Genomic DNA, 26,405 nt, shown 5'->3' on the forward strand with positions numbered 1-26,405 from the left:
AAGAGCAGTGAGATGCCATAAACCCGGGCACACTGGTGCATGGTGCTGTGATGGTGTAAGACAAAATGCCAGAGTGGCAGAGCGTCTGGGCCACAGCCCTCTATTCCATCCTCATTCCTCTAAAGGCCAGGGAAGCGAGCAAGCACCTGTGTGCCAGGTGTGGAGCCTGCACTGGCAAGGGGTCCCAGGGACCTTTGGGCTATTTGGACACTTGTTCCCTTCCCCAGGTCTGCCAGACAGCTGGAAAATGAGGACACAAACCTTGCAGCAATGGCTCAGCATGACCCTGTCAAGGCAGAGCCATTGATGCCTCCCTGTTCTTGCAATAAGGGACATGCATTTAAAAACAAGAGTTTTCCCCCCCACACTGTCCAACCCCATTTGTCTGATTCACCAGAAACAAGGGTTTTATAAGTAATCTTGAATATTCCCAGCCCCCGCAGGGAAGCACTACATTTAAGACCATTTAAATAGACTATCTTTTCAGACCTTGCAGGGAAATTAAATAAGCATTTTCCTTTGGAAGGGATGGAAGAGGGAGGAAAAAAAAATAATATTTTTAATTAATAGAATTATAATTCAATAGAATTATAGCACATGCCAGTATGACAGATTTACACAATACAGGTAGGAAATCTTTGCTATGGCTCATAGAGGAAGTCAAATTATATTATCATGTAGCCTTAAAAATTAGGTTATTAAGTGAGTTGGGATAACAAAACTACTTGGATAAATATTTTTAAACTTAAAAGAGAAGAAAGGGATTTTTTGTAGAAATATTAAAAAGGAGTGGGGGTTTTTTTCAGTGCTTATCTATAGCGAGACAGGACATTGGTGTATCTTTTATTAGTTTTAATTAAAACAGTTCCCCTTGTGATCTCAGATTGAGGTATAACATGTAATTGCTAGAGCAAACTTGTAAAATTAAAAAAAATAAATCCTTTAAAAAAATCTCAGTTTGTGAATTAGTACCATAAACTCCTGATGTTACTAAACTCATATTATTTATAAAATTACACAAAAGATGTTATAACTGGAGCTGTGGCAGCAGAGATATCTGATATAACAGTCATAAACATTTATACCAGTTCATGATTTGTTCTATAAAAATCACAAGCTCTGCCATCTCAAAGGTCAAATTGCCTTCAGCAACTACATAGAGCTGTCAGAAAAAGCTGATCATGCTCTATTATATTATATTAATGTATAACCAGTGGAGAAGGAAAATATAAACCCACAGAGCTTATTTACAAAAGGAATCTCTTACATCTGCAGAGAGGCTGGGAAAATAGAACACTCCTACCTGCAGATTTTTGCTGAATGGTATTTTAATTGCACCCAATGAGAATCAAGGTTTCCTCTCAGAGCTACTATGAATTCACTGCTTTCTAGAGGATGATGATACATTAGTGAGAGGACAAAACAGAGCCTTCAGGCATAAGTATATTATATACCTTCTGAAGAGTATCCCTAGGAATTGCAAGTATGGTCATAAATTGCAGCACTTTCGCAGCATAAATAATGTGCTTTGCTGGCCTGTGGTTGAAGTCTCTTGCCAGTGGCCTAAGACTTTTTTAAACAATATGGAGATATCAAATCAAGCTAAGAAGTTGCAGCATTGAAATTATGCTAACTGCATCCCTGCATTTACGGGTTATCAACTGCATTGATAAGAATTGCACTTCTTATCAGGAGGTGGTAAATTAATAAACACAGAAAGATTAAAAGGGGCAGGAGTCCTTTGAAGAGGGCTACATGAAAAGTCTTAAATAGACAATATATGGCCACAACAAACATATTGCCCAGGTTAATACCTCAAACATTAGAAATTATTGTATAGAAGTTACTATATAGAAAAGGATTATTTTGTCATTCCCCAAACAGTAAATAGTACAGTAAATAGTAAATGTATTCTTCCAGCTGAGAGAAAAAACACAGGATAGCTGCTGTTCATTTCTTCTTGATTCACAGTTGCAAATAATAAAAGTTCACAGAAATAACTTTCTCTTTCAGAATAAAGTAGAAACATTCAGTTGCTAGAAGTACAAATCTCGTCTTCTGTCATGAATCTGAATACCTGAAAGACACAGCAGCATCAGGACAGTCAAACAGCACAGTCCTTGCAATCTCTTAAGATGTTGCGCAAATAAAATCGCACCTTTGGGATTGGTGCAAAAGAGCCCTTACTAGAACAACCAGAATGACCTATTCAAAGTATGCCCAAAACATTGCACATCAAAGAACCACCAACGGTTGGTTGTACCAAGAGACTAACAAAACTAAGAAAGTCTGAATGCTTTGGGAGTAATTTCTTAGAGCCCAGCAGTATGGTGGGTTTGTTGGTGCAAACTGCAGCAGTGCTACCACATGCATGCTTGAGGTATAAAGCAAGGGCTGTTCTATCTTTCTGGGATCTGAAACTTGGACAGCGAGTGCAAAACAGGCATTGTGAAATGGCAGCCTGAAGGTATAAGCACAAAAACTAAGGTGAATGGGGTAAAAAATCCCCATGTATCTCATTTTAATATAATGTAGTGGGTTTTTTTCTTCTTTGTTAATGTAGTTATGGGAGGTGGTGGTTCTATCTGGGGAGAAAATGAGCTTTTGAAATACAAAAGCAAACAAGGAAGATCTTCAATACTACATGCATAAGCAAGACTGCTGTCTGATTTGTTCTAAACTTGCTGGTTTCTTTACTCACCTGCAGTGGCATGGCTTACACCGGGATTTTCTGAGCCTTGGTAAGAGCTTTCTTTCCTCTCTTAAAAAAAAAAAAAAAAACAAAAAAACAAAAAACAAAAACTACTGTCGATGAGCAGAGATTCAGCACAGAGCTAAAAGTAGACCACAGTTACTAAAGAAACCTTGTGCTTTTGCAGCCCAGCCTATAGCACAGGTGCTGGGGAGCTCTGTGCTGTCTGGCACAGCAACATACACTTCCATAAATATAAATATCAGCTGTTCTTAAACATGACACAGAGCAAGAAGAAGTATATTTAACAGATAGAGCCAGGAAACAAGGACTCCTACAGCTGAACTAAATGTACACATCCTAGGGATTTGCCAAAGACTCCCTATCAACATGGATCAGCCATTTCTTATTGATCCTTGTTGTGTTGTTTAATAATCACAAGGATGGCATTACATGTGTGGTGCTTAGAGGCTCCTGAATATTCAGAAAGGCCCTGTATACATCCTGAAAGAAACAGCTTTAATTGGTAATGGCTGGAGAATACTGGGCTGTTTAAATTCTTTTTCAATTTTTTCCTCACTCATTTTCTTTTGGAATTTTTGGGAAAAAAAGTCCACTGTTGTTAGTAGTGCTTCCCTGTTATCAACACAAGACTAATTTAATGAAATAGCTCTTTTTCTGAAGGAGTCAGTTCCTGGGGCTCCCAAGCCTTGATAGGCTTGCATTTCCCCCTTGGGGGAAGAGGGCACCTTAGCTTGTTCTTAAATGAGATCCCAGTTCAGACAGTGTCTTTAAAGAAATTAAACTCTCATTCACTACCTACACAAAGTCTAGGGTGAGTGCCTATGCAACACATACAGAAAACCTCTGCTCATATACCACAAGCAGACAGTTTGCATTCCAGCTGAAGACACAGACACTCTCCCTTTAACATGAACAGACAGGCATTAGACATTCTAGCAGTAATGAGTTAGCAAAACACTTACGGTCAGGGTCCTCATAACAACATAGATCTGTTCTATCCTCAAAAGAGGAACTGTAGATAAACTCCTGCTTGTATCTGCAGGCAGTCTTTAGCCCACATTCTGCCAAATTCCTGTTGATGCAGTTTCGAAACTTGGTAACCAGGAAGTATTTCACAGCTGCTTATTTTTCAAAACCTAAGCCTCAAGATTGCTTCTTCACATGCCCGATGTTTTTTGATTAGAAGAACCAGGAAGGACTCACTGTATTTTTCCAGCAGACTCCCTAAACAATTTCACAACCCTTTTCCTTGCAGACCAGTGTCAAGTTGCCTGACTAGGGAATGCCCAGGAACAGCAATGCAGATGTACCCCAACAGGCATCAGCACTTTGGCCCAGAGACCTTCTCAAAGGCAGAATTACTCACAAGAGAACATTTTATCCAGCAAATCTAGATGCTGTGGGGACATAAATGAACTTCAGGCTGAACTTCTTTCTGCTGTGCACTTGTAGTACTTCGGATTGGGATTCCTAGTAATTGTCGATAATAAGCAACAATCATCACTGTGTGAATTGCATTAGCTCTGGGAAATCTGCAGAGAGCAGACAGAGCCTTCGGCAGGCAGGGCAGCAGCACCTCATGGCAAGGAGCTCTTAGCCAGGGGACAAGGCAAGGCTGGTCCACCAGCCCCTGTACCCTCACCATTCCAGCTACAGACAGAGACTGGGAGGGAGAAAAACCCCTGGCCATGCTGGTAAGGGCTGCAGTTTCCCACCCTATACTCAGACCATAATTAACAGCCTGCAAAGTGAGAGAGGCTGCTCAGGGATCTTTCCTGGCCACTCCTTTCTGGTCCCAATGAGGGAGCATCTGGTATACACCACACCTAATACCTATGCTTATTAGAGATTAAGATAGCACTATGAATAATGCTTCTAGTCACTTAAAATGTCTCTCCAATGTAAGCCAGAGGTGAAATATTGTGTGAGTAGGCACATTTTTTTTGCACATTTTTTGATTAACGCATACTATATGGCTAATTGATTCCAAGTACCACAGTACATACCAGGGTTATTTACTGTAAAAGATTTCTGTGAGTTTGCCAGAAGTTGGATCCGGCTTGAAAAGCTTAGGAACAGATGGCATTATTCTGTCACTTTACATCAGATGTCATCAAAGAATAAAGTGATAGTATTTTCTTACCTCCCCCAGGAGCTGAACTTTGACTCATATTTTGTAACCTCGCAGGTCCAGTCATACAAGCAGAACTTGAGTGTTGCTTCATGGTGCATTCTTGCATGGATGTTAAGCACCTTTCCTGTTGCAGAAGGCCAAGAAGAGAACTGTATTTCCTGTCAGAGATCAGCTCATCGGCTGCATGCAGGTCAGGGAGGGTGTGAGGATACACCGAACCAGTGACACTGGGAGTCCCAGTTGGAGGGAAGGGCCATAAATCTGCAGGTTGAGCTGGACGACTCCGCAGAGGCGATGGCTGGCACTGGCCTACCACACCAGCAGCAGAAAAATTCAGAGCAGAAGTTGCCATGCTTGTTGAAGAAGATGATGGATATGGTTTGTAGCAATGCGAAGAGAAATTCCACTGATGGGGAGACATGCTGTCTACTTAAAAAGAGAAAAAAAGCATCTGAAGTCTCATCAGTTCTTACTTTTTTCCCAAGGCAAATTCCAGCAGACTTCTAAGGGAATGCTACCAGATTGCATATTCATTTTTACAGAAACACAAAATCACTTTAGTGCTGCTTATCTTAAAAATCAACCACAAATTCATAATAAAAGCAGATTAAACCACCACCATCAATCTTTCTACTAAGTATTTCTACTGTAGTATGTGTACTACACAACCACCAACTTAGGCAGGTTTTTGACAGCTGCAAGCTTAGACAAATATATTTTTGTGAAGATGACAAGCCATAATGCACTTATTGCATTCAGCAGTGATGGGGACACTTGGCTGGAAAATGATGACCTAGTCCTGCCAACAGGCCCATGGAAAGCTTAGGAATCATTCCACCAATCACAGGGATTTACCCAGGAATTCCCAGCTACATAGCCTAGGGCTTTACAAGTATGATTCTCTTGCTTTCTGTTTGCACACAATTTCAAATTTAAGCTCAAGGGATCTTAAATTCCTTAGTAAAAGCCAGTCATCCCATCCAACACCAGGCCCACACAGGGAAAGGAGCTCACCGTTTTTCAGGACAACAGTCTCACCCCTGTGCTTTGTGCTCAGGTCTTGGGGATTCTTGACATTGCTGAGAGCTCTAGAAAAATGTTCATCTACCATGCTGTTAATGTCCCCTTGGAAATAGGTGAACACCACGCTCTGAGATTCCCATTCTGTTTTCACAGGCTCTTTGCTTTTACTCAGCTTTGGGGAAAGCTTCCTCGTTTCTTCCATTTTCAATGACCAACAGTCCCTGCAAAAAAGAAAAAAAGAAAACCAACAAAACCCAAAAACACAAACCAAGAAAACCAGACAGGTCAAAGAGACAATATTCAACTTCAAGTGCCTAGTGAGTGGTGAGCCCAGCTTCCTCCCAAAAATGGTAGGGGCCAGAAGAACACTTATTAGTAGGAATAGATTCTCTGTTTTTCTGCTTTTTCCATGCACCTCTTCTTTACTGATTTTCCTATTAGATACTTCTAAAATGAACTACTTGGGCAGAATGGGCATATCTACCCACCAGCTTTCATTTCTCACCCTGACTTTGTAAGTCTGGGCTTAGGAAGTAGTACTGTACGAATGTGCCCTCTGGAAGAACTGAAACACTTAAAAAATAATTCAGAGGTGGCACTATCCCTGAATGAAGTTGGGGGGTGAAGTTATCAAAATGCTTTGTCCAATTTAGGTTTTTGTGTTGTTCAAAAAATAATGACAAAGTGAAAAAAAAAAAAAAAAAACAACAAAAGAGGAGCAACAAAAACCCCAAACCCCACTATACTACATTAGAGCTGAAATTAATAATTTTTAGATAAGGTAAAGTCTGAAGTACCTCAATCACTGTCAGCACAGATCTCCAAAACAAAAAGACTTCTAAGAGTAATTAGTTGCTTCACCTGTTGGAAAACGACATTCTGATTAAATTATTGGAAATCCAAATCATGGCCAATTCAAGTAAAAAGCCACCACAAAACAACAACAAAACAAATAAACTTTTCTTGTTTGAAACAATTTACCTAGGAACATGGTGGTTCTGCCAGCTGCTTAAAATTTTGGAGCAAGGCTGTAAAACACACACTGTGGGTCAACCAGAATTTAAGGTTGACAATCCAGAATTTAAGGTAAGACAACAGATTTAAGGCAGGAACTCCACTAAAATAGTTTGCAGGAAGTCAACAGAAGACTATAAGGCTCTTTTTTATTCTCTTTAAACATCTCTGCTGCCAGGTATGGTAAGAGTAGGACAAGGAATGTCACTACTTGCCCTGGAGAAGTATCATTTTCATGCATTTGTACAGTTTCTGGTCACAAGGGAGCAACTTCCCAGCCAGAGCTCACAAGTCCTGCTCTAATCAAAATCATATTTAGACTCAGTCTACAAATGCAGTGAAGTGCCTGTTGTTTCTATTCAGTTTTCCAGTCTCATTGTCAGGTCGTGACACCGCAGAGTGTAATTGATTTACCTCAGTAGCAAAAGGAAGGCTGTTATTTTTCAGAGATCAGGGCAACCTTTAGCCAATAGCCATCCATACTGCATAAAACCTCATGAATCATTAGATATGTGTTTCCATCCAACTAACTCTGTAATACACACCACTGCTTAACCCAGTTCAATGCATTAATCTGATTTCTTTCCTAGTCATACATCCCCTAATCCTCAGAAACTTCCCAATAAACACCACACTCATCTGTGTCTCAAAGGATACCCTGAAGTGCCTGTGAAGTCTGCCTTCAAATGGTTTCTCAGAATTTTCTTGCACATGAAAAAAACTGCTCAGGCTGCAAGACAAGTATTCAGAAAGTATTAGGAAACATGAGGATTAAGGCTGTCAAGCCATAATCTATCCCCATTCGGATGCTTAAGCCTTCACCTAAAAACTTCTTGTCCTTGTTTATCATTTGCTTCCATATTTAGTTTTGCTTGTTTACCTCCATCTCCCACCAGCATGTGCTCTGTTCAATTCTCCCTGACTCATGGTCACTTGCTCAGCCAGCCCAAATCTCCTGTCACCAACTGCTAACTCATATCCAAACTCAGGAGCTCCTTAGTCCTTATTTTAAAATTTCTATTGCTTTATCCCATCCTCCTAGATTCACCTAAACACAGCAGTGGGAGCAGGACTGCAAGGTCACTGATTCAGAAGACAATCTTTCACAACTTCAACAACCCAGCTTTCTCAGACATAGAAAACTTAAAGAAACACTTCCTCCCAATTTACAGGCACCTTTCCAAGGCCCATGAGGGGAAGCAGGAACTAGCACAACCCAGCCACACAACTGGAAGGACTTTGAGCACAGGAAGAGATGCTGTTATTTCCCAGCCTTGTTTTAGAAAGCATCCTGCAATTTGGGTTAAGGAACTTTACGATTGCTCAGCCAGGGGCCAACACTTGCCATTGAAAATTCCAATCCAAGAACTGGCAAAGACATGAGCAACCAGATGGCCTGAGAAAGGACAAGAAGTCATCTTGACAGCAATAAGCAAAGCAGCTTTTCCTACTCTGCATCAGCACTACACATCAACATACAATTTAGGAAGCATTAGTGCTGGCCCAGAGGATCACTTTTCCCATTCTTCACTCAGTACAAGGCATTATGTCTTTGTACCACTTTATTAACATGCTTAACTAGCTCCTGACATTTATTCTGGGCTCCTTTAGCATCATTTATTTGTGCGCAGCAGCTTGTGTGATTGTGACCGGTTAAAATACTGGAAAAATAAAGTATTTTAAGGGAAAAAAGGTCATTTATCTCTTTTTTTTTTTCCAGTGTTTCCCTTAAAAATCTCTTGCACTTTCCAACAAGTAGGCAAAGGAAGGCTAGGTATAACCTAGGTTACATCTCAGTCCTCTCAGTGATCATATGGGCATAAGGATTCTAACGTCCCAGGAGACAGGACCTGAATTTGTAGCACTATAGTCTTCACTACCTGAACTTCCTATTATTCCATCACCCAGCACAAGGCTGCAAAAAGCAGAAATCCTTCCAGCTTGTGACTGACACAAACCATTGGCAAAATAGAGTGGAACTCAGGATGAAATGGACTCAGCTCATATCTCGCTCCTCTTAGAATGGGTTAATAAGGGCAAAATAGTGCTAGTATTTGTCCAAGCTATTTCTCCTTCAAGTGGACAAGGATCCATGGTCAACACAGGCTTAAAGAGTGGTGGCTGTTGACAGCTCACCACAAGACCTAATACTTTACAATATTTTCCACATTCCCCACACTTGCCAGCAGTACTAATTTAGCAGCACTGGAGTATCTGACAGGGAACTCCTCATTCTTGATTTCATGTAGCTCAAAACCGTTTTAAAAACAAAAAACTCCCACTTCTCAAGTATTAAACCACAATTTAACAAGCAGGCATTCCCTGTCATCAACTTATTCCTCAAATAAGGGAACATTTGAGGAAGTCAGTGAATTGTCCTACCTTAACTCACTGTCAGTCAGATTTTCCAGATGAGGGACACTCATGTTGTGTCCAGCAGGTCGGGATCCTTCCTGGGCCTGGCCAGCTCTGTGTGCACTGCAGCGACTGCAGCAGAAGACAAGCCACGTTCATGAACTCCCCACACTTTCTAGCCTCCAGCTGCACTGAACGAGGCGTTTCCTTCAGCCTATCTGCTAAGAATGCATGAAATGCACTCCAACGAGTCAACCAGGTTAGGAGGTTTCAGGAATGAGGAAAATAGGATTGTAAGTAGGTTTAGGTTTGTTTGTTTTTTTTTTTTTTTTAATGACAATGTGTATACAATAAAGAAGATACTGTGGACTTTGAAAAAGTTTGGAGTAGGGTGATAAATGAGATATGGCAATAAACCAAACTTGCCCAGGATGATAAAGGATTTTTCCTATGTTACAGAATATTCACTCTTAAATTGGTAACAACAAACACATATGAGAAAAAGACCTGTTTCCAATCCAGATAAACTGCATAATCAATTTTCTCACTTTTCTTTGCTGGATGTTTTAGTAACTACAGGGAAGAAAAAAAAAATCATTCTTGTTCTGTAAGGGCTGTTGCAGGAAAGAGGGTTTTTTTGTACCAAGTTTTCCAAAATTAGCAAATTTCAACCATTCCAGAAATGCTGAAACAGGGTCAAACTTGCCAGTCTCAGCTGGAAAAAACACACTGAGGAACTAGTCACCAAACTGGTGGCATTATGTCTTTTATAGAGTAGCTTAGGAGTTTGTTTACTCACCCAGAAAGCTGGAGAACACAATCCAATTCCCTCTGCCTAAATACGTATGAATCCACCCTCTGCCCTTCCCAGAACAACTTAACTACCAGGCTAGGAGAGTTCCCGTGACAGTGCTTAGTCTTTTATTGACACACTGTTTGCGCAAACACGTTTTCATTGTGAGACAGACTGGATTCCAGTCCACCAGCAGGGCAAGAGTCTTCAACATCTCCACTGCTCTTTCTCTGACTCCCTTTTCTAAACTGTCTCATACGGCAGAGATTTCCTTCTGCTAAAGCTTTTCAAGACCTTATTTGAGATCTTCCTCTCGTGCTGACAGTTAAAGCTCTCCTCAGGTTAAGATGGCATCAGTTTAAAGCTCCTAGAAAGAACTACCAGGTAAAATGGGATTTTCATCCCTATTCTTCAGTACAGAAATTGAACGACTGATTTCCAGTGCTTTTGAAGCATTCAAAGTGTCAAAACAAAAAAAAAATTAAAAATCTTTGAGAATAAAAATTAAAATTCTACTTGTCCTTATTAAAAACTTCTTCACAATCTCCATTTTAACTACAGTGTCTGCAGTGATCCCTCCTGCTCCTTTTCTCTCCATGCAGGTCCATTAATATCCCAAGCCAGGAAGAAGGCTGAGACCAAATCCATAAATAGGGAACAAATACCATATTCCCACTTACAGTTCCAGCAACTTGTCTACTGGGTCCAGCTGGAAGCTCTGGCACATTAACATATGTGGCTTATAAACTGAAGCTCTTGTACACCAAATGCTATGGTATCTTTTACTGAGGAAAAAAAGACAAATACGTTACCTTGAAACTAATCAGCAGAGACTTGTTCTGTTCATGAGTTTGTTTATTAAAAAGGTAGTATAAAACACAACCCCTTTAAGAAACAAATCAAACAAAGGGTATTCTCAGATGCTGTCACAAGTCTAGACATTATTCAAATAGCACTTTGCTTTGTAATGTTGCTTTTTTAAAGGATAAATGAAAATGATTAATTTATTGAAAGAAAAATCACCTGTCAGAAAAAAATCTGAGTTTACTTACTGAAAAGTTTAATCTAACAATATACTTTTCATATTACAGAATGAGCAAGAAAACAGCTTGCTGCAAAAGATTTCATAATTCTATAAATATTTTACAGAACTTTCAGAGTATTCTGACAGTAAGATGTCAAGCTACAACGAGCACTACAATACACACAAGTCAAATCAACACAAATACACAACTCACAGAATTCATTTACCATACTGCAGTATGTTTTCGCAAATGCAGAAATAAAAATAAGAATTTAAAAATCCAAATAAAATCCATAGGAATACATTTTTTTTTTCAAATTCGGTTTGGTTTAGTTTCAAGAATTCCAGGTATGAATATTGATGAAAGACAAGTTTGGGTTTCTATGAAGCATCCAACACCTTCAATTTTCTGAAGTGAATGAAGATAATTATTTTTAACTGTTAATAGGTTAACCTTAACTGAATAATGTGTAGGATGTGTTTTAGCTAAAATGCACTGCATTTAGCATATTAAAGACTTTAAGTGAATTGCAATCCTTATACAAAACCTAAGCTATACAAGGGACTGAAATTCAATTTTAAAATTTTAAAAAGCCAGCAGGAGAAACAGATAAACATTTTGATGCAAAATGAAACTAATTCTCTCTTTACACCAGTATACGAACATTTGAGAACCTGCAAAAAAAGAGAAAACCTTCTAAAAAGCCTTTTATTTTGAGGCTTTTTGTCTCCAGGTGTCTACCTTGGCCATGCTCCTCCAGCCATGTCATGTCTGGTGAATACCTGTAACTCCATAAAATCTCCTTCCTGCAAACCACTGAACAGCATTTGATTTTAAAGCAAACTACCAATTTATCCTGAAGCTCAGCAATTATTTTGGATGGTTCAGAAAGTGATTCTGCCAAATTATGGTGAAGGATTAGTTAATACTCTGTCATATTGTATTTAAGTGGCTTTACATCCATATTATTACACTGAAAATTGGTAGAAACATCTATTCCTCTAGTTCAAAACTGAGCAAAAATAATTATCTACAAATTGTTTCAGTCTGCTGCTAGTTATTGTTTCTATCATATACAGAGGAAAGGAGACAGATTCTCTTAAAATGAACCTCTCACCAAAAGCACAGGGATGGAGCAACATGCAGTACACTTGAACACTGGAATGGGACCTAAAAGAATAACCTTAGAAACTGAGCAAAACAGTTGTTGTTTCACTTCTAATGAGCAAGGAAAGTAAACAGGAAACACTTTTAATTAAAGAAAAAATAAAGTGAGAATTCCTTTAGGGTTTTAATTTCTTACAAATTTATGTATGATGCTGATTACTAAGAAAAAATATGTAAGTTTAAAAAGGAACTCCGCTTGTTCAAATTTGTTAAAATTTCTCATTAAACATTACTGCTCTATACTCTAAGAATTTCATAATCATAGTTCAAAATAGCAACTTTAACTTCTGTGAAAATTCTTGATTTTTGTTCAGACTGATTTATACAAATTTCATAAATTCAAAATAACTTCATAAATAATTTCAAAAAGGAAAATATCCAAAGAATTTGGTTTTAATGAAAATCTGCTGAAAAGAGTCACAGCTGCATTAACCTCTCCTTGGACTACTAAATGCCTCAATAACTTAATGAATAGTTTATAAAAATATATTTTTACATTTTACTGGGGAAAATGGAGGTAGACAAAAGGAAAATACAAGTTTGAGTATAATTCCACACTTGAGAACAACATATTTGCATGGAAAAAGAGCTTTTATTACTTAAGAATCCTAGTTAATAGGAAAGCCAGTAAAGCATTTGGTCTCAGTCTTTGTTGGTGCTCTACTTTAGTGTGAGGTCTAAAGGAGAAGGTGAAAGGACTAAGAGCACATTGAACTTCCACACCAAGCCAGTCAAATTTGCACATCAATTGGAGAGAGGAACATACAGCACATACAGCAATTCCTTATTTTTCAACATCTTATTTCAAATATTAATATTAACCTTGTTCTCCATATCTGATACCATGATAAAACTTCATAGAACTTTACAAGTTTTACACATATTTCCACAAGTTTCCTTGTATCAGGTGTAATTCCACTGTAAAACAAGTGATTTAACAGTGTAGTGTTACAACTGGGCTCCCTTAAAAAAAAAGGCAAACAAAACACAAGAGAAAGACATCTAAAGCCTGAAGTCCAGAAGCTGGAAGAAAAAAGGAGCACTGAAAGCAATACTCACCACACTAAACTACACTCCTCATATGCAAACGCTTCCAGCTCTCAAAGGTCTGTGGTGCTTATTACCAATAAAAATAACTAAGGCAGAACCAACACAACCCAGGAATGTGCCTGAATACACCACTATGTGCAGCTACTAACCAGGCAGTGTTCCAGATTCCCTGAATTCTTCAAACACCTGCTTTACTGAAACACACAATCCACACACTTGGAAAGATGAGAAAATTGACTTTTTTTAGCTAGCAAGAGCTACATCTCTTCTTTATAATGCAATTCAAAATGGGAAATTTGTCATATCAGCATATGATGAGCCCCTGGACTTTTAAGCCCTAAATTTAATTATGACAGCTATTTTTGTCACAAAAGAAGTGACTTATAACCACAATGGCAGTGTTAACTTAGATGCTCTTGTTGGCATAGCCACCCACACATACTGACTATATATTAAAAAAACTCCAACAAAATAAACTTAGAAAACCACCCAGAATTCAGGAAAAAAATCTGTATGGTAATCTCAGAGCACAAGGTTTGAAAATAACATTTTCAGAGTATTCTGATTACCTCATGATGGAAACACAGCATCTATAGTTTCTTGCAATCCAATATGAATTTAAAAAGTTAAAAGGATTCTCCTTGCAAATATGTACTGGTGATCACCCATATAAACAGTATGCTATAAATTTTGAATTGTTTAGTGCCTAAATCCATGTTCTTCTATCCGTACTTATCAAAACAGTGGAATTCTAAATTAAGAATGACTATGCCCAAAACAGTTTCCCCCAGTTATTTTTGAAAGTCTGCCACTTACTAAAATATCTTAAGTTAGAAGATATTCTAAGTCCTTGCTTTTGGAAATATTTTGAAGAGGAGTACCACTTGCTTTTTCCATATAAGAGCATTATTTGAAAGCATATTTTAAAGTACTCTAACTTTTGCACAATAAACTGCAGTTCGAGCTGCCAAAGCATTTAAATTTTATGAAAGATAGAAAATCCTCCCCACTGTGAAGAGCATACAGAGCTAAATGAAAATGTCGAGGAGAACTCACATTCAACATGCTAATGAAGTTTACAAAAAACCCTTACTCTAATATAAAAGCAAGAACTAATAAAGCCACCAAAAAATCAAAAGCCTGTTTTGATACCTACTACATACAGACCATGAGAGTGTAAAAACAATATGTCCCAGAATTCTATGTCCCAGAATATGTGTGTTCATGCACTGCTAGTCTCCTTGAGACAATTCCACTCTCTAATATCAACAGAAGATCTAAACAGGGGAAGGAAAACTTCATTTGCTGAATGCTCTGATTTAATAACCTCTCTTCACTCAATTTGCCTTAGGGTTGCTGTGGCAACAGTGTCTACCACTTTCTTTAAGCTTATGACCTGAGACTACTCATCTGCCACCCAATACATAGCAACAAATCCAATGCATTCACCCTATCTGGATCATGGCACATGTTCCATAAAATTATCCAACATACCAGGACACAAGTTATTTAAATACTGAGATCCAAGGGAACTTAACAGAAAAATTAACAGTACAATCCACAAATCTTGTAAAAGCTTCGCATTACATAAGTTACATATAGTTACATAAACCTAAGGGCTGGAACATATTTCATACTCACATCATGAAACACTGACAAGCATAGTTAGAACAAAAGAAGCCTGATGAGTTTTACTGTGCTCTTGAAAACTTGAGTAACTTCACCTGAACAGCCAATTAATACAAACTTTTAGACCCCCATTAAATGAAAACTTCAAAGCATACAGTTGATGACATTCTAATGATACCTATATTCATATGAATATTGCCTGAAGTCACCCTGAAGAAAGGGATACACTCAAACATCACCCTAAAAATCATGCTTTCATAAAGCATTAAAGACGTTATGTATCAGCTTCACCATCACTGCCTGCAAGGCTGCTGTCTGTGGATGGAGCTCCATCTTCATTAATACCCCCACCATTATTCTCCCTCTTATGAGTTTCCTCATTTGCATCCTCCTTAGGTGTGTCATTAACCGCTGGAGGCTGTTTCCCTTCGGGCAGTTTAACACTACTTGATGCAGAATGTGAATCAGATGTAGTTTGCTGCTCCTTTGCATCAGGATCCCCTAAAAATGACTCCCACACCTTGAGCCTTTCTTCCCTTTCTCTTGCAGTCTCCTCCACCTGTTAAAGAAGTGTTTATACACATCATTAGAGTCACACTTGTCAAAATGAGTATTTACACAGATGAAAATAAACAAATATTTATATTACAGAAATATCTCAATGCTGACTGTGAACTAATGATCTGTATATCCAGTGGCTAATCTTCTAAGTTGACATCTTCAGTACTCAAACAGGTCCTCTAATTTTTTGCTAAGTTGAGTAATTGAGAATGATTTTTGGAGACATTCTACAGCTTTTGAAGAGAAGCAAGGTAACGCAGGCAGGGGAAGGGTATGGGGACAGGAATGCCAAGGACTCCTAGAATTCAAGGAGGTTTACTGTTTGGAAGACACATTGGATAAAATGGAACCACAAAAAGCTACCTGATAATCCGTTACACCATCCCATGTTTCAGCACTGAGCTGACGGCCACCAAACCACCTTCCATTTAGAGTCAGCTTGCACAAATCAGCTTCTGTTGCTTCTTTAAATGACACAGAAGCGACGCCATCAGGGTGCCTCTGTAAGGACAGGCAACTTGCATTTAATAATATTCTAACTAATGCATTCATTCCAATACCCTTTATATTGTCTTAGAGATTCAATCAGGATATAGCTCCATTCTGATCATACATAATCATGTTTGAAAAGTTCAGTTTTCAAGTTTCCATACGTTGTTCTACTGGCACACACACAACACAATTTTTGAACACAAAACAAAAGTTATTTCAGCTAGCTTAGCTACAAATAATGTACCCATACACTTTCAAACTTGTAACATATATCCAAGCTCCTAGGAAGAGCTAGCTGCCTTCACACAGGCTGAAGGAGTGTGCTTAGACATTAGGTCCTAAAAGTTTTAAAGTACTGAAAGATTAAGTCAAGTTTCCACAAAGTAAACACACCCAAATGAATGCTCCACTCATATTTACAGCAGCCTAAACGTTTTGCCCCTTTGCACATTACATCAATTCTGCCAACACAACATATAAAAATACCTACATCAAATATGAGAACCTTCTTTACTTGACCAAACTTTTCACACTCTGTCCGCAGATCTTCTCTTATCTCATTTAGCACTAGAGGATCCTCCTACAAAGCAATTACACAGCTTTAAAGACAAGCATTCACTTCCCTCAGCTCTATTTTAGATCCATCAGCATGTGGTACACATGTCGATCTGTTAAAAGTCCATAAATGAAGTGCTATTATGCTACATTTTCAAAGCTACTTAGGAGTTGGCAGACAGCTCTCATTTGCATTTAATAAATACTACTTGTAAATAAAGCTATTCTGTGCTCATTTCTCCATTCTAACTATTACTGTTGTTTACTCCTCTTTCCATCCCAGAAAAGAGTATTGTCAGTTATATAGGTTTTTCAGACAGTGAAAAACCCCAACTTGAAAAATACATTCTTATCAACATTTTCCCCTTGCTTTTGGAGAGAGATGAATGAATTGAAAGCAGATGTTTGGCACAGGAGAACATCCTTCCCAAACAGCAATTTAATTTTGCTTAATTTTGTTTTCATCCGCTTAGAATTTTGCTACAATTTGTATGGCAGAAAGTTCAGACATGTTAACTTCTAACAGAACAATCTACAGAAGCAAACTGCATCTTCCTACCTCAAAGTCCTTGGGGTGAAACATATTCCTGATAATGACGATGCGTTCATGCCTCATTCGAGTTGCCCCATCTTTCTTCTCCGGCCTCCAATCCAGCTGTCTAATGAAATGAAGCAACAGTAAGAAGATATTGCTGCGGCTCTCTTCAGTTTCTACAAGTATTTGTTGAAAAAAAAAAATCATTAATTCCGCATTTCTTGCGCTATATTAACATATATTTTGACACAAAGAGTTAAGTTATTCTTCTAAAAAATACAGGAACTACCCAGGTTTACTACTGCTACAAAGCATTTGAGATTTTAAGGTACTTAAAGGCTCATAGAAGGAATACAAATAATTTTTGAAAGTAAAGTATTTTTTAAAACACTGAGAAAATATTTATGAAGTATTAATTCCTTCCTAATATCAACTCAGATAAAGGAACCAGCTATTTTCAAGTGCAATTAAAATGTCAGTATTTTACCATTTTTTTCTAACTTACTCTGGAAAAAAGGAGATCCACTATTCCCCTAGGTAAAATCTAACTGTTTTTATTTAAAAGAACATGTAAGAACACATCAACTCTTACACTGGTATTACCAGAAGATGTATTTTGTTCCCCGGTATAGAGCCACTAACACAACCTAGTCACATAGAACACGTGCTGCAAATCCAGCACATCTAGGACTTTGCCTTCTCACAGCAAACCTTACTTCTTGTAGAAATGCCTACTTCATATCCTATTACAAAAACCCCCACATGTTTACTTACACTTTTAAATCTCAAGATCATACACTGGGGTGGGGAAATCTTAAGTTTCTTCTTGTACCTGCTACTTCAGCTGAAGAAAACTTGGATTTCCAATGAGAGTAGTTATACCAGTAAATTCAACTCAAAAGGAACACAGTCCTTTTATTCACAGAAATTGCTGTCAAATGCTAATTCATAATTTTCATACACCTGCCTACACACTGGAGACTTCTTACAGCAGGAATCATCAGTGTATTTTTGGGGCAGATATATTTCTGGCTTTAATTGATAAGATATCAAGTAGCCTTGCTCCCCTTAACTATTTCTGCATTACTATTTACAATGCTTAGTGAATGTTGCTTTCACTGAAATACCAAAAATATTCAAAGTTTTTTCTTCTTTAATCTGCATCTTCTTGGTTCCAAGAGGCAGAACAATTTTTAAGAGACAAAATGAATCAAGGTACAACTCAAAACCCAGTGTATTTTATAACAGAGAGAGACGTCTGGGGAAACCTACAGAGATAATTTAGTATTTGCTCCTAACAGCAGGCATTTCTTGCCCTTTGCAACTACTGCAGTATGACACTAAATATATGTAAGCAGCCAGAATGTTATGACCTTCCAACAGTAAGCCCAGATACTGTGGCAGGACTTGCACACTCTCATCCACCGAAGAGGAAGAGAGTCTTACTTCCCCAGAGTTGTACTATTTTCTTCTACATCTGAAGGCATCATTGCTCCCTGTGTATTAATTTAATGCATGAATCGCCAAGAAGTTCATTTTATAAACACTTAATTTAGGAGTTAGCCCCTTTCAAATGTGCAGTAGTTAAGCTATTTCACTGTCAGACAAGACTTTAACCTTTGCAAAACTTAGCACTGTATTTCAAAGAAAGCATCGCTTTACTAATAGCACTTAGAAGTCAAGCAATATTTTACTGAAATAAAAAATACAAACTTCTGCTGTTGTGACAACTTCTTCTTGTAGTCTTTACATTTCTTCTTCTTTTTGCTTGCATCATACTCCCCCTTCAGTTGGAACTTTGCAACTTCCACGTGCAATTTATAGCCTCGGATTTCTGCTTCATCCAGAAGCCTCAAAGCAAGTTGAACTGATTCTCTCTATTTGAAGATAAAGCACAGTACAAACTTTAAAGCACATGGCAAAATCAAACTGTATTCCAATAAGATGTCATTAAGTATACTGTGCTAAGAATCAAGTCCCTGTCACTGAAAACCATAATGCTGTCTTCTGACACACAGCTGGCACTGTTTTCTTGATCAAAACCCAGTATTTCTTCACTCCTGTTGTAATTGATTAATAGTTCCAAAACCAGCTGCATATTTCATTCAAATACGTCATAGACATGAATCTGCAATATCTAAGCAAGCTGATGAACTTAAAAGCAAGAATAAAAAGGTTTCAGGGAATTGATTTCCTATAAAACTTGTATCACTTTTCCAAGAACAGCAGATGTTGAGACTCTTAAGTAATTTTTAATGTTTTCCTAAAAGTCCTTTAGAGTGAGGACAGCGTTTATGCTTGTGCACTCCATGGTCCTAACTACTACAATTGCAAAAATAGCACAGACTACAAGCCATTTGATTTAGTACTGCCTTGTGCTTCTTGCAGAGCTAAAGCCGGCTGCACTTGCAATCACCAACTTTCCGAACTATTCACAAGCGCAACACATAAGGAAATAGTACTGCGGCCTAAACTTTTAAGGCTTAATAAAGAATGAAAGCACAGTTTTGAACCAAGCCAGTTCTCAATTAAAAGTTTTAAGTACAGGACTACAGTATGTTTCTTCCTGGCTCATTATTTCTCTATTTTTGGTTACACAGTGGCATATTTTCAAAGTAAAAGGTGAAAATCCTCCCATTTCAGTCCATCATCTCTGGCACCCAAGACAGAAGCATGTAGAGACATGTTCAGCAGGTATTATGGCCATTTCCAGGCCGAGGATGAGGTTGGGTAAGAGGAAACAAATGAGCTTAATGGGCATTTCTGTGTAAATCTTTAAACCAGACACCTATATTCCAAACTGTGCTTTACATTTTCAAGTCTTCTGAATGTGGTTCTGAAATAATGGCCATATGTGCCCTCAGCGTGATGGAAAACTTCATTTCAGTGCACCCTGACCTTCAGATAACAACAGAGGCCATCTCCTTTAAGATTTCCTTCCTTATCTTTGTACAGTTTGATCTTGTGTTCTTCTGTCTGAGGATCTCGCATGATGATACCACATTTTGACATGACTTGTACAAATTCATCTTTTGTAATGTCTGGAGGTAAACCTGCAAAATAAATTCAAACAGAAGGCTTAAGTATGGTCTATTTTTAAAAAAGCCTCATTAGAACAAATCTTCCTGTAGCATTTATTTAAACTAAAGATATCAAAAAGGACAACAATTTACATACACTGCAAGAAACCACTGCCCGTGGGCCTTACCTTCTAAGCATTACTTCATACTAGTATTCTGCAAATCCTTGTACTCTGTGCTCCCTAATATGCACACCTAGAGATTTCTTGTCACACATCATCCACACTGCAGCGGACACAAAGACCTCTGCAAATGTAACCCTCCTGCCCAAGCTTGAAGTCCCACTGCACTTCTAGGTATCAGAGACAAAAAAAACCCCATAAGAACACAACCTATAAACAGACAAATGTTTTCTTCACTCAAAAACTCAATAAAAAGAGTAGCTGATAACGTATAAAGATTTTAAGAACTGAACTCTGAATTGAGGATAAGAAAAAACCAAAGCAGATGAGGAAATTATGTGGATGTCCTATGCTAGTTTGGCCTGCATGAAGATTTTTGAATCTTTTTGAAAATGATTGTGAAAATGCAAGTATGTGCACTCCTGTGACTGTTCACAACCACGAAGTGTACCTAAGTATATGCATCTAAAGAAAGCACCCCACCATCCAAAAGAAGTAGAAAAACACTGTAATAAATAAGTGCACAGATAATTTCATGTGAGCTTTCACATTATTTTCTCATTCTCTTCCCAACATTTTTTACTGTTTACTCCTTCTTACCTAATAATTATTTATTAGAGCAAATAAAAATTATAGATTAAGTGATGCATATAGTTGATCCGCTGTCTCATCATAAACTTGTCATTATCCTATCCCTTAAAAGCCTGCAGAAAATGTTTTTCCTATAGAATAACAAATTAGTGACTTGGCTGACACAGCTCAGAGAATACCCCATTTAACAGATAAAAGCATGGAATCTGTCCATTCTACTTCTTTCCAATATCTGCAATTTAAAGGTCACAAAGACATTATTCAGTCATGAATATAACATTAAGCAGCTTGCAAGTGACAGATTGAATAGATAATATTAGAGACATATATGAGTCTCTTTTACCATCTTTAGCTCAAAATATATAAATAAACACTCTTACCTGTCACATAAACATTTGTGTTCCTATCTTCTTCAACATGAAACCACCCTAAATACAAGAATCTAATTCAGTCATGGTAATACATTAAACACAGGAGCATAAACATCTATATTCCAACAGATTTATGAGAATTTTTTCTTGCTCACAGAGAAATGCTGAACATGCCTTGCTTTTTTTCCTTTTATATACAGATTCAGGAGGATACTTATGAAGCACCACACAATTTTAGAACCATTCTGCAAATTACCAGCACAACCTTATCTTTGCTGTACCAGATAACAACAATTAACTGCCAGTTTTCCGCCAGTACAATATAGGTCATAGCCTACGCAGAGGGAAGTGCTTTGTCACTTACCTGGCTCTAGCTTCCTTTTTTCCAATTTTTGTTTTGGATCTGTTTGTTTTTGTCTTGTCTCATTGGCTGATGGTTGTGTTCCTGATTTCTTAGAACTTACTGGTTGCTTACTTTCAGTGGCTGTACCAGAAGCAGATGAAGTATCTGTCTCAGCTGCATGGAAACCATAGTTGGCATGATAGGTTGCCAGGAAATCTTCTGTTATCTGAAAAGAAATTAGGAAAATTAATATAAAATTTCAAAGAAGTATAAATACAGGTTTGTATTTTAAAGTTAGTTAGGTGATGGTCATTTTCTGATCTGGCAACATAGAAAATAACAATATTTTAAAACAATCTTCGCAAAGCCATACACACACAAGAACAATCAGTTCAGGCATTACCTGAACTAGACCAAAACACAAACTCCATACATATGCATATGTAGTTTTTACACAAACACTTCACAGGTTCTGCCATTTTTCAAACAAAGCTTTCTGCTTTCCATGTGAGTTGGATCTGCCTGAAGGACAGAAATCAAGTGCTCCTGGCCATGGTGAAGTGTTAAAGTGATACTGATAGTAAGCCAACAATTTATCCACATATGATGATGAATGACTGACATTTGCAGGTATCTGCCTTTTCATGGAATCATTTCCAGAGATGTCATATATTTGTGTTGAGAGGCAGTAAATATTACACTTAACTAGAGATGTTAACACGTTGCTTCCAAGGCAATAGGCTTTACATTATATCGTACAAATAGACAGAGAGACTATATTTGGATAAAATATAAGACTCGCCAATGCCTATGCTTTAGGGATCAAAATAAAAGAAAAAAGTCACAAATTATACACAGTACTTCCAGCCACTGGCAATCCCAGGCAAAGAGATACATCATAGCTTCTTCTGTTAGCATCCCCACATTATGAAGTAATTTCTGAAGTTGCACACTCTGAATTATTTTTTCTCAAAACTGAGCCTTAACCTTTGAAAAATCTTATCTGACTCTGACCTTTGCTGCAGTTGCTTCATTTGTATTCAAAAGGAAACAAAACTATGCGCCATTAAGCTATTATAAGAGAGCAATTTCAAGTGTCAGTGATGAAAATGTAATCTCTTATATTCCATAGTAATTTGAAGCTTGATGTTTGAGCTCTAAAATTTCATTATGACAAATCAGAAATGCAAAATTGACAGTAACAGGCTTGTAAGGAATAATGCAAGATGCCATGCTGTCCCATAACTTTAAAGGTGAACACAAAATAACTCTTAGGCTAAAGAAGATTTGCTGCACACCTCAATGAAGAATGTAAATGGCTGCTCTTACAGGTATGACGTAACACAGCATCAAGACAAAGTACAACCACATTTAGTGAAAAAAGGAAGACACTGCTCTAATCAGGTACATTATCTTTGACATTAGCTATCTTAGTGAATCCTTAGTGCCACAGTTGATGAGATCCAGAGAATTAAGAAGCTTCTGTACTTGCTGGTGAACAGCATTATTTATTTTCATCAGAGAACCTACTCGTAAATTAGTGATTAAACCTACAAAAGCATTATTTTTCAGCTTCTGGGGGAACTGCACTCTGTGTAAACCTCCATTTACTCTTAGCAAATTATCTACCACAGACTGTAAAATTTTGCCACTCTGTAACAAAGATGTTTTTTGCATAAAACACTATCATCCTACCATATAGCCATTACCACTACTTTACCTTAAAATGTCTTTTTACAAGCAGTTTATAAACATATAAAGGCTTTTATTGGAATTCCTGTCATGCCTGATGGCACTAGAAACAAGCAGTCACAGAACTACTTACTGGGGACTTCAATCCAGTTCTGGTGGAGCGCATCACAGAGATCAGTCCTATCTACACACGCACACAGTCACGCAGTTTAGGGTGATTAAGCTTATAGAAAAAGAAACACAATACTACAGAACATGTGGGCGTGTAATTAACTGCTGGTGCCACTGAAAAGGAAAGAAATAGAATAAAACCAAATGAAGAACAGATACCTTGTGCTTGCAGATGACAGCCAATGTCTGTATTTTCACAGCAAGTGATGCAAGCAGCAGATGAATTTCACATGTTATTTTGTGCTATATCTGTGAAGCACTAAAAAAGTTGGAATTCACCTATACAGTACCATTGAAATTAAAATAATTAAATAATAAACAAGGTTGCAATTGCTTCTATTAAATAATTTACTGTCTGCAAATTTTTCTAGGGAATGCTAGCAGAGAATATCATTCACTTTTTGCACTGCTTTGAAATTTGCCTTAGTGGAAGTTCAGCAGACACTGTATTCCCAAAGCAGAGCAGCAGTGCAATCCCAGTCCATAGATAAAAATTACTTAGACCAGTCAGAGTATCTTTTGTCAAGAAACAGATTAAAAATTTCATTACTGCCCAAGGAGAAAGAAGTACAGCTTCTGGTTACAACAGTCTCCTCAGTTTATCTAGATAAAAAATTCTGTTAGTAATCATCAGAAAAACTCTATGATGTATGGGTAAAGAATCTTTGTGCAGCACTGTGGGTCATGGATAGGTCACCAACTTCTACTATACATCATATTCACTAATGAACTTTTCTGCTCCTATTTAACCTATCCAACCCTTAACGCTATCTCCTCTCCAAGACGGAACAGACAAGAAAAACACTTAGGAAGCAAAAAATGCTACTGAGAAGACACACATTTCAAAAGAGAGGTAAGAAGAAGGGGAAGAAATGGGAGCAAAACAAGAAGAACCCTCTTACAAATTACTGTAGTTACTGGATATAGCACCCCACAGGGAGCCAGAAATACTTATTTCTCCACTGCTCCACTTTCTGAGTCTGGATTTTTCAGATTTTTACCCCTCCATAAGCCATCTGCTCCACAGACACCTTCCTAGGTTTACACGCATTCAAACTTGGCACTACAGGCTTCACTCTCAGATTCTCTGGATTGCAATGAATTCACAGTCAAACACAAACTAGAATTCACAAACTAGAACTGGCACATTACATCCATCAAGCAGATACCATAAAAGTCTTAATACTAAATTAAGTAATTGCCCTCATTCACTGCTACATGATAAGAAAACTACTATTTCACTCGCAAATCAGTAGATTGGCTCAACATATTAAATCTACGTTCACTCGCCCTTGGAGGAGCCATGTTATTACAGCAAGACCATATTTCATAGTTAAAACATTTAACAAAATTTTAAAAAACTAAAAACTGTAACCTATTTCCATGTTGTGGAATGCCACTAAGATGAATACACTTATTTTTCAAATGTGCTTCCAAGACTGGAGGAGATGGAAAAACACATCTCTTATTTGACATAAGTCTCAGATAACAATAAAAGAGACATAATACTACTCTGTTTTCATCTAGACTTCGTAACATACTAATTAATTTCTACACTGCCCACAAAGAGATCACCACAGCTACTGTGGTGAGACTACAGTGGTGAGCTACAGAGACCTAAGCACATCCCAGGCACCTCTGATCAACATGCACAAATATAACCGTGACTTCATCCCAGGCCCGAACAACTCTACAGATTCTCCGCCCAGACGAATAGCCAACGCGCAGCTCCTCACGACAGCGCAGCCGGTCAAGGACGGAGACGACACCGTGGTTTTGCCTTTGAAAAGGTATGTTTTGGTGCTGCTGAGACTCGCAGCAGACACGATGTGGGTGAATGCGGACACCTGCGTACCGACGAGATCCGGCATCAACCGCTCCTTCTTCTCCCCCTTCCTCGGGGCTCCCCCGTACCTACCTTGGGGAACCAGGCCTTCTTCTCCAAGTCCCACTCGTAGGCAGCCCCGTCCGCCGGGTCCACGTAGGTAAAGGGGTCGGACTCGCCCTCGCCTTCGCCCTCGGCTGGCTTGGCCTCGTACTGCTGCTGGAGCTGCAGCTGCCGGTAGAATTCCTCGTTTCCATCCTCGCCGCTCATGCTGCCCCGTTCACTGGGCCTCGAACACCAGCGCTCCTTCCGCCGCTGTCTGAGGCAGGCACGCCCGCCTCGCCCCGCCCCTCTCGGTGGCGGGAGCGCGCGCGGACAACCCCGCACCTCGCGCGGCGACAGCGACCGTCCCGGGCCCTGGCGCGCGCACAAAACCGGAAATACCCCACCCGCCGCCGTACCTTCCGCCCGCCCCGCCCCTTTACCCTGAGCTGTAGCCAATGAAACGAGCGGTGTTGGGTCATGCGGGGAACGACGGAGCCAATGGGAAGGGGAGGGGGAAGTCCTTCCTGGGGAGGGCGGACGCAGGGGATGGGCCCCTGGTGTCAGTGCGTCCGTCGTGGGACAGGGGCCGTTGCCACAGCGCCCCTGCCTCTTTTTCTCTTCCCGTGTTTTTTTTTTTCCTTTCCCTTCACCCTCAGGCTGCAGCGGTGTTTCACCACACACAGGCAGGGTCTCTGCGTGAGGGCAGCTGCCTCTGGCGCACCAGACTGCTTTGGGCGAGAAGCTGTACCTTGATCGGCTTTGCATGGAGTCTACGGTAGCTTTACTTACATGAGAAATAAAAGTTTAGGGCACAGAAAGTCCTCCCTGCTGCATCTGTTTCCCTATTACGCCTACGACAACACTGGACAGTGAAGCGGCTTGCTGCCAGTGGTGCTGTGCAAGGCTGGCTGCCGTTCGGCACTGGAAGCCTACTCATGTCCTACTAGAGGCAAAGGTAGAACCAAAAATAGAAAAATTAGATTGAAATGGCACTCTAAATGTCACGAAATCATATTGCTTCTCTCTGCCCTCTTGGCTGAGAGTGTCCAGCGGTTGTGTTCCCATAGGAAAGGGTTGGTACGTCGTATTAGTGGGATGAAGCTTGGCTTCAAAACA

At 38.9% G+C, this 26,405-nt stretch overlaps 2 protein-coding genes across 2 annotated transcripts; both read right to left on the minus strand.

The window, feature by feature from the left end:
* Positions 1-829: 829 nt before the first annotated feature.
* VGLL1 (vestigial like family member 1) lies at positions 830-6,075 on the minus strand. The gene is made up of 4 exons (XM_077185960.1): positions 5,865-6,075; positions 4,860-5,279; positions 2,702-2,761; positions 830-2,077 (listed from the first exon to the last, which is right to left on the minus strand). The coding sequence occupies exons 1-4, from the start codon at positions 6,073-6,075 to the stop codon at positions 2,037-2,039; spliced, it is 732 nt and encodes a 243-aa protein (XP_077042075.1). The 3' UTR covers positions 830-2,036.
* A 4,986-nt stretch (positions 6,076-11,061) lies between these two features.
* HTATSF1 (HIV-1 Tat specific factor 1) lies at positions 11,062-25,693 on the minus strand. Its single transcript, XM_054641213.2, has 9 exons — positions 25,338-25,693; positions 21,578-21,782; positions 21,223-21,270; positions 19,948-20,102; positions 18,763-18,926; positions 17,074-17,173; positions 16,450-16,539; positions 15,831-15,968; positions 11,062-15,465 (listed from the first exon to the last, which is right to left on the minus strand). Exons 1-9 carry the CDS (start codon positions 25,512-25,514, stop codon positions 15,181-15,183), a joined length of 1,362 nt encoding a protein of 453 aa, XP_054497188.1. The 5' UTR covers positions 25,515-25,693; the 3' UTR covers positions 11,062-15,180.
* Between the last annotated feature and the right edge of the window lie 712 nt (positions 25,694-26,405).

Source organism: Agelaius phoeniceus, chromosome 14 (assembly GCF_051311805.1).
Source record: "Agelaius phoeniceus isolate bAgePho1 chromosome 14, bAgePho1.hap1, whole genome shotgun sequence".
NCBI classification, from domain to species: Eukaryota; Metazoa; Chordata; class Aves; order Passeriformes; family Icteridae; genus Agelaius; species Agelaius phoeniceus.